We start from the raw sequence: 8,444 nt of genomic DNA on the forward strand, positions 1-8,444 counted from the left end.
GTAAACGGCGTTTCTGTGCGCTGCTCTGGTTCGCCAGAAGCAGCTTAGTCATGCTGGCCACATGACCAGGAAGCTGTACACCGGCTCCCTCGGCCAATAAAGCGAGATGAGCACCACAACCCCAGAGTCAGTCACGACTGGACTTAATGGTCAGGGGTCCCTTTACCTTTTTATCTTTCTGTTGGGGGACCAAAGTGCACCATCAGATACAAATCAGGCTCATTGCTTTATTTAAAGCTCTCAAATCAAGACTTTGATAATGTAAAAGAAGGTGCAAGTTGGCAGCCTCCAGGCAATGCTTGGTGTAGGTTTATATGTGGCTCTAGGCATTATTTCAGGAGCTTTGCTGAAGTGATGCTTGAGTCAGTATTTTGCAACATGTTCTTGGAGGTTCTAAGCATAACACTTTGAAAACAATTATATTTTATGTTAGTTCTCTTTTCAGCTTATGTTCTTGTTATGCAAGCCCCGCAAGCCTTCCTAGCAAGTAGACAGAAAAATGCTGTAGAGCAGCCTTTGCCAACCTAGTGCCGTCCTGTTATCGTTGGATGACAACTCCCATCAACCCTGACCATTGGGCTAAGCTGGATGGGGCTGATGGGAGTTGTAGTCTAAAACATCTGAAGGCCAGCAGCTTGGTGAAAGCTGCTGCAGAAAATTACACTGCAGTCAGGTTACAGTAATACTTCAAAAGAGAACTCTCACAGTATCATTAGACTGGGACGTACCAAGTGATCATCTGGTGTCCTCAAGGTAATATAAACAGCTAGGAGGTTTGTCAGGCCAATTTCCCCCCAACACCTCCTTCGACATTCCATGTTGCCGTGCCATTTCGTTCTTGCTCCTTTTTAATTTGCAAGCCAATATTTTTCTGCAAGCTTGGGGAGTCTGCCAAATGTGTAGAAACCCTACCTTATCTGTGCGTGGCTCCATTTTGCTGTCCTGCTGATAAGCACGGGACTACCAAGCTCATTATTAGATATAGCAATGGTGAAGCAAATGAGAATATGGAGACACATTTCTTCACATGTGATCTGTAATTATATCAGTATATTATTATTTCATCGTTGCTAGACATTGTAATACTTCTGTTACCTTGAATGGTAAAATTGACACTGAAAGGCAAAACAATCTAAGCAGAATGGATATTCTGAGCTGGGGGTGGGGGTGATTATATATAATTAGCAATTAACTGAACACAGGGTACATGTTTATTTTAATTTGAAGGTTAAAACAGTGTCTAACCACAGGAGGCGAACACAATACTAACTCTTAATCTGTCCTTGTGGTATTGACCAAACAAGCACAAAGAAAAACAAAGCCATTTTGCTATGCTTGTTTGTTTTCAGAAACAAAGAAACAAATGGATATCTAGAATCACTAGCAAATGTTATGCATGGGACAGCGAGGGTAGTGGGCACAGGACATCTCTCTGACCAAAAACTGGAGATTGTGCTTGCTAAAGTTTTGCAGCTGCTGGTGTTGCAAAAATTAGATTCATAAGAGCTGAAAAGATAAAAGCAGATGGTTAATTGCTCTGTTTTTTTCCTATTCAATCTTTTGCACTGGCAGTGCTTTCAAAAGAGGTTCTAGTTAGTGTGGGGGGGGGGAAGCAACATTTATGTTTGCACATTGATATAGATATATATGTTTACGATCAATAGAACACAAAATTATGGATATCATATGTGTTTCTGACAGCATGCCACATCTTTTCCAAGGTAAGAAGCTGATGCAGGAAGTGTAGATGCTGCAGGATATTTCTAACAATGGTGAACGTACCAATGATGCCCAATTCCTTGTGGGAGTGAAGCATAGCATGTGCGGAAGGAGAAAACACTTATTACATGTTTACAATAAATCCACTGCCTGTTCAACATATAAGATATAAATTTCAGTGTGTGTTTATGCTTGAAGACAGTAAACATTTATTTTACAACAGAAATTATAGAAGTAAAAATTACATAAAAATTGCTTCTACACTTGAGAAGAATCAGGAAAGGGTTGACATTATTTCTTCCTCAGGCATAGCCCTCTGCTTTCCTGAGGCCAGGGATGTTAGACAAAGGCCAAAGTCCAGCATGTCTGGTGGACATGCCTCATGCCTTACCTGATAGGATTTATATTTCCTTTGAATACCAGTTCCTTGCTGCACAACATGCTTTGCTTAGTTTTGGAAGTGGCTAATGCTGTAGTGTGGTCTTGTGGCGAGCGGGGATCACTGAAAGTAAAAGGGCTTGTGGGGAACATGGACTTAGCTGCATAGTTCCTGATTTGTGAAAGATCACACTACTTAGCACTCAGATTTAGGGTCCAGTTCTCCTGTTTGTGATGTAAACAAACCATCGGCCACAAAGAGTTCTCTAAAACAACAGTATACAACAATAAGAAGGTCCGTTAATTGTCATCTCTCAACTACAGTCTTTAGAGCAATGTGGAGAATTATCTGCAGTAATAACCTGACTGTCCTCTGAAGAAGAGTCCACTGCCTTGGAGGAGGTGGCATCCATAGGAGGGGCACCACCATCCCTTTCAATGTGTGGATGCATCTCGGGTTCAAAGGCCTGATCAATACTTCCTCTGTCACTGGCTTCTCCTTCAGATTCTTCTGCCATTTTGTCTTGGGACTCAGCTGCCTCGTCTTCTTTCTCATATAAGAAGTTGCAAATCATGTTAGGTCTGCTGTATGAGAAATCTTTGTCCTTAAGCTCTAGCCATTCCACACCACCACCTGACAGAGAAAGAGAAAGAAATCAGGAAGAAGATGAGTTGGGGACAGGATTTTAAAACTTAAAAAAAAAAACAGTAGTATTAAATTCACTAGTCGCATTTATTCTTTGTCTCTCCTTTTCCTTTGGTCCCTTCCCCTTTCTTTGTCAGTGCCTTGATTTAGATGGTAACTTCTTCAGAGGAAAAGAGTGAATGTCATTCTATAAAGCACAATCTATGCTAATGGTTGTATATAATCACCATCAATAGGAAGTTTTAGGGTTAATCATGTAGCAGTAGTTAAGGAATACATTCATATATGCCATAAGAATACCAGTTGAGGGAGATGGGGACATAAGGAGTTTTGCACATATTATTGATAGCAAACTTATAAACAGGCCTGGTATGTTACCAATCAGGGCCAGGATTTAACTGGGATCACTAAAACAAAGGACCAGAACCACAACTCCTTCTAGGCTCAGTTACTTCCAAGTGGAGTAGAAGTGGTGCCAAGAGAGGGTATGTTTATGAACAAGGGAGGTTAGAAAGAAGTGAAGCAATCTGTATATACAGGAACTGGGCAAAGGAGGGTGGTGAAGCAATGCATGACATGTAGAAATCTGGTGAGCATGCAAAATGGGATTTCTAGAAGGGGAACTATAGAAAGCAACAGCAATTTTCTCAGAACCACCTATGTTCTCTTCTCCTTCCTTCTTCTCAGTCAGGAGTGTCCGTGTCATGTTCAGCTTCTTCATTGTGTGGCATTTATATTTTAGCTGTATTTTTTGGTTGCCTTCTGCATCTAGTATAAGGAAAAATTACAGATTATTTTTAAGTGGTAACTTTACTCTTTGCAATGTTCCCCCTGCCTAAAGTTCTCTTGAGCTTTTGAAAAGCTTAGAACAAAAGTATTCCTTACCATGATCTTCATTTTCTTCAAACACCAAACAGGTACCAAGAGTATCTGGGAATGAAAATTAACATTTTGTTAAGGAAAGTGCAGGTTACTTTTTAAAAGAATAACACTCAAAAGAGCGGTATCTACTCTCGTTAAGCAATAGATTTAGAAGATAAGTGTATGTAAAGTTAGGGCCAGAAGAGCTGATTAGTTCATATAAGGGACTTTTGTTTGTTTGCTTCCTTTTTTCTTATTTAATCAGTTTACACCAATGCCATATTACAAACTTCTCAGAACTCCCCTCAATTTCAAAAGCAATTTGCAAACAGATATGGTAGCTAAAACTTGGATGTGAAAATTGTTGTCTGCTTTTAGTTAATGTTAACATCTATGTTTGTATTTAGGTGTTTTTACTGTGATGTTATTTGAGAATTTATGGGTGAGATCCAACACTATGCCAGCAGATGCAACAGGACTTCCCCTACCTCATCTCCCCGCTGTGCCCCTCCCCTGCTTCCTTGCGTCCCCAACCCTAAGCAGATTTTGGGTGTGGGGGGGGAGGGGCTGCAGGAGGAAGGATAATTTCCATTTGTGCAAGTTGAAGTCCATTGTGCAAGCAGGACACTTGAATTGGATATCAGCCTAAGTGTATTTGCTTTTTCTCTGTGTGGAAAAACAGCAAAGGTATACTACTAATAAAAAATAATTCTGCCTTGGCTCACATGACTAGTTTTATTGTGCATTGGATCCTGGCTTATGAAAAGAAGTATAGTATTCATAAAACATTTTCTTACCTTCATATTCTCCAGCAAAAACATATCTGTCTACTTGCAAAATGGGCCTCTCTGTGTCTATTCCCTGCAAATAAGAAAAAGAAGAGACACAGTTGCATTTAACAAAAAGATCATTAAATGCAAATACCTCCCAAGCAATTTTGACTCAAAGCACAGCCTAAATTGCTGAAGTCTGTAACACTTATGAAAGGTTACAGATATCATTGTCATTCACAAAGAGCATGCAGTCTCTATTTTGACAGTGTTTATGTACCCTAAGCTGATCAGATGTTCCCACTTCATGTGCACACAACAAAACGAAGACATGCACATTCTTCATACATGACAGTACTTCCCCCCACAACAACCGCAAACCAGACTATAGTAAGCAAAACACCTATATTGATTTTTGTAGGTTCTGAATAGAGGTTTGTTGTTCTTAACAAAAACTGCAAAGATGGAAATTTGTATTAATCACACTCACCAAAATCTTGCATTTGTTATCACATTTTTCCAGAAAGTCTGAATCAATTATTCCTGACAGTTCCACCATGACCAATTGTTCCTGGGGGCAGAAAGATTTTAAAATATATTTAAAACAATGTATTCATAAACACAATCTCCCTTTCAGTCCAGCAGATGGAGCCCATCTGCAAATATATTACTGCTATACAACCACTTTCCAAGAGCACATATACAAACACATCCACCCAACCATCAACCTCTATGTTGAAATTGCATGCATTTATATTTTCAACCAAGTTTGTGATGCTATGGGAGAGCAAGACATCCACACCTTCTTCTCCCCTCCAAGTTTCAGTAGGTTGGATATCTCACATTAGTTAGTTTTGCTCTAATGCAATGAAAGTGATGTGCATCTTTCTCCAGTGCCAATTTGCAGCTGCAGCTGTCTATTTCAAGTCTTATATTTGTTTCATTAAAAAATAAATAAATCTGTTGCCTTTACTTAATGGCTTTTCAAAATGTTTCACTGCTCTCACCAACTTAGGACATGGAAACAAAATCATAACAAATCAGTTTAGAGTAAGTATCAACTTCTGATTCTGTATTCCTAAGTAGTGCCCACTAGAACTGTAACTAATAAATAGGCACCAACATATGCAAGAGGTAGACGAAAGCAATTCTTCTCTTCTGAGTTATAGTAAAAGAAACATAAGATGCATTCACATTTATATTTTCAAACACCAGCAGTTTACTCCCATTTAATTCCAGCAGTAAAGCACTTCACTATTGGACATTCTGCACTGCCATTTCAACCCAGAGTAAACTAACACTGCCTCTTTCTGCTTTTTTCATAGGCTGACATAAAAAGTACTAGCACTCCCACATTTTGTTCCAGCAACAAGTAGGGGAGTATGCAGGAGCTATATACAGTTGGAAAGTAGGTACTGTACACTCTACTCCTTAACCATTTACATACAATGTTTCAGCCACTACTGATGGAAGATGCAGCTGTAGTTACTGTCACTGCTGGCCCAGAGTAACTCCTGCGGAACAGGGCCATGTTCAACACAAAATCCAGCAGTAAAATGCCTGTTGAAATCCATTAATGTTTATTATCAAAGTAATAAAAGGGCATGTTTTTCGCCTTTCCTTTGGGGCTATATTCCAGGTGTACAACACATGCTTTGCCCGTAGAAGGGCCAAGTTCAAAGCCGCATCTCAAAAGTTATGGAGCCGGGAAATATTCCTATCTGAGATGGAGAGGAACATGGACTTCTGGGAGGTAGACAGACTGTATTCTGCCGGATCAGGATGGGAGCATGTGACCTTCCAGACTCCCAACTCCCATCAACCCCAGGCACCATTGCCATTGGGATGGATAATGGGAGTTGTAGTTCAGCAGCGGCTGGCACTCTGCAGATGGACCAATATTACCTGACAGCACATATAAGGTATACAGTACATGTATTCTTTTATACCATGAAGTAATCATTTTAGTGATCCAGTGATCTGGATATGGACTAGTGGAGGCAGAAGGCTTTTGAATATTAGGAGATCCAAGTGTTGCACCTATTTCACTACAGGGAATGGTGCTCCAAGACGCTCTAGTTCAGGCATCCCCAACTTTCGGCCCTCCAGATTTTTTTGGACTACAATTCCCATCATCCCTGACCACTGGTCCTGTTAGCTAGGGATCATGGGAGTTGTAGGCTAAAACATCTGGAGGGCCGCAGGTTGGGGATGCCTGCTCTAGTTTCACCTCGCAAGGTATGGAGAGGTGAGTCATGGCATTAAACGCTGGCGATGACGAGACTAATGCCAGTTACCAGGAATCGAGTCCGACCGAGCTCAGCAGAACTTATTTCCATGTAAATATGCGTATGTATCAGGTTGCCATGAGGAAGCGCAATCCCCATCACCCATCCGTAGGCGTCAGCCCGGGACTCGCAACGAACCCGGGACGCTGCTCCCACGGCTCTCGGCGCTACAAAGAAAGGCCCAGGCTGAACCACTGGCAGGCCGCTTTCCCTGCTCAGACCCCGCAGCGGGAGGGCAGCCGGCAGCCTCGTCGCGAGGTGAGCCGCGGAGCAAACCCCGCGGGGTGGGGAGAGAGCCCATTCCTGCCACCCACCTCCACCTCTTCCCCGTCGCGGGGTCCTTCCGCGGCCTCCATGCCGGTAGCGCCTCAACGAGCGTCACGTGATCCCCCTGCCGCCGCCGCCATCTTACGCAGGACCCTTTCGGCAAGAGCAGCGCCTCTGGTTGCTGCAAGGAGGACTCTGGGCAGGGACAGGAGAGCCGCGCAGTTCGCAGGCTTGGGGCGGCGGCTTCTGCTCAGAAGCAGCCGAGGGGGAGACAGGTACAGTTCAGGCAGTTTAATGATGACTCATAATCCTCTAGAAAATGTTACTGGGGTGTTTTGTTTTTAAATATATATATCCTGACCTATAAAGAACTTTGGCGGGGAGCGGGGAAAAATGTTCGCTTGTATCTTCCGCCCTTTTAACATAAATGTGGTTCGCGGCTTTCCTGCTGTCTAGCGAAGTCCTTTCTGTTAACGACTGTTTTCTTCACTGGCCATCCTCTCGTCCCGGATACATTTTTAAATTTAAAATATTTATATTCCGCTTTGCGTATAAAACTGCAAAGCGCGATGTAAAAATTAAGCCGCCCACTGTGCCAGAGTAATAAAAATAACAAGACGTACATCCAAAGGAAACGGACAAAACCTTAATGTTAGCTGCGTATTTTAGAACTGAAATAGGCGTTTTAAGAAGAGCTCTCGTTATTTATTTTTCGTACCAGGTCATCAAGTATTAAGGTCTGTAGGCTGCTTTTTAAAATAGCAGCTGCTGGGATCACAAGCCAGTCATCCGTCAAATTCTTCTAATCGTAAGATTGCAGTTTCACCTTCTTTTTTGATAAACTCTGCATGATCTCAGATGCACTCTCCATTTTATCTTGATGTAAGCCATATACTGTATAAATAATGCTCTGAAAACCCGCACCCCCTACTAAATTATGTATTTTAAAACAACTATCTTGCTTCAAGACTTAGAATTTTAGCAGCACATAGGTAAATTAATCTCATAAGTTTTACACAAGCAGGGAAATAATTTAATATTGTTTCCTTGGTGAAGACAAGAGGGAGTAATTAGCAGCTGAGATTTCAGTACTTCATGAACTTCATGAAACACACAAAACTCAACTTCATGAAACACACAAAAACCAAACCAAACCAAGGCTGGTATGGGATGTTACATTCATAATAATAATAAAGCTGGTTATTCATTTATTTGTGATGAGATACATACTTGAAGTGGAGAATAACACAAGAAATGAGAGAATAAAAGTTGATCTTATTTTATTAATGCATATTTGATATTAAGCAATCTCATTTTGATTTAGTCAAGAATGTTACCAGTAGTGGCAAAGCCACAGGTATCATACACTTAATGTTACCTGTATAGGGTGTTAAAAGGCAACTTGTGTACACAACAATGTAAGGGTATTGATATAAACACCATTACTGTTATGGATTCTTAAGTGCTACTCCACAACAGGTTAGCAATACCTCCAAGATGTTGGTCTCTATTATT

The 8,444-nt window shown here is 41.3% G+C and overlaps 1 protein-coding gene across 2 annotated transcripts; it reads right to left on the reverse strand.

Annotated features, from left to right (window-relative positions):
• Window positions 1-1,904: 1,904 nt before the first annotated feature.
• On the reverse strand, window positions 1,905-7,154 carry GTF3C6 (general transcription factor IIIC subunit 6). Of its 2 annotated transcripts, none has more exons than XM_081905538.1 (6): window positions 6,973-7,154; window positions 4,865-4,947; window positions 4,402-4,465; window positions 3,629-3,673; window positions 3,401-3,511; window positions 1,905-2,731 (listed from the first exon to the last, which is right to left on the reverse strand). In XM_081905538.1, exons 1-6 carry the CDS (start codon window positions 7,016-7,018, stop codon window positions 2,412-2,414), a joined length of 669 nt encoding a protein of 222 aa, XP_081761664.1. In that variant the 5' UTR covers window positions 7,019-7,154; the 3' UTR covers window positions 1,905-2,411. The 2 variants fall into 2 exon arrangements, with proteins under 2 accessions (XP_081761664.1, XP_081761665.1); XM_081905539.1 differs by lacking the exon at window positions 6,973-7,154 and adding an exon at window positions 6,324-6,341 and having other exon boundaries at window positions 4,865-4,945.
• Window positions 7,155-8,444: the final 1,290 nt, after the last annotated feature.

Source organism: Podarcis melisellensis, assembly GCF_964234715.1.
Source record: "Podarcis melisellensis genome assembly, chromosome: 3".
Classification (NCBI taxonomy): Eukaryota; Metazoa; Chordata; class Lepidosauria; order Squamata; family Lacertidae; genus Podarcis; species Podarcis melisellensis.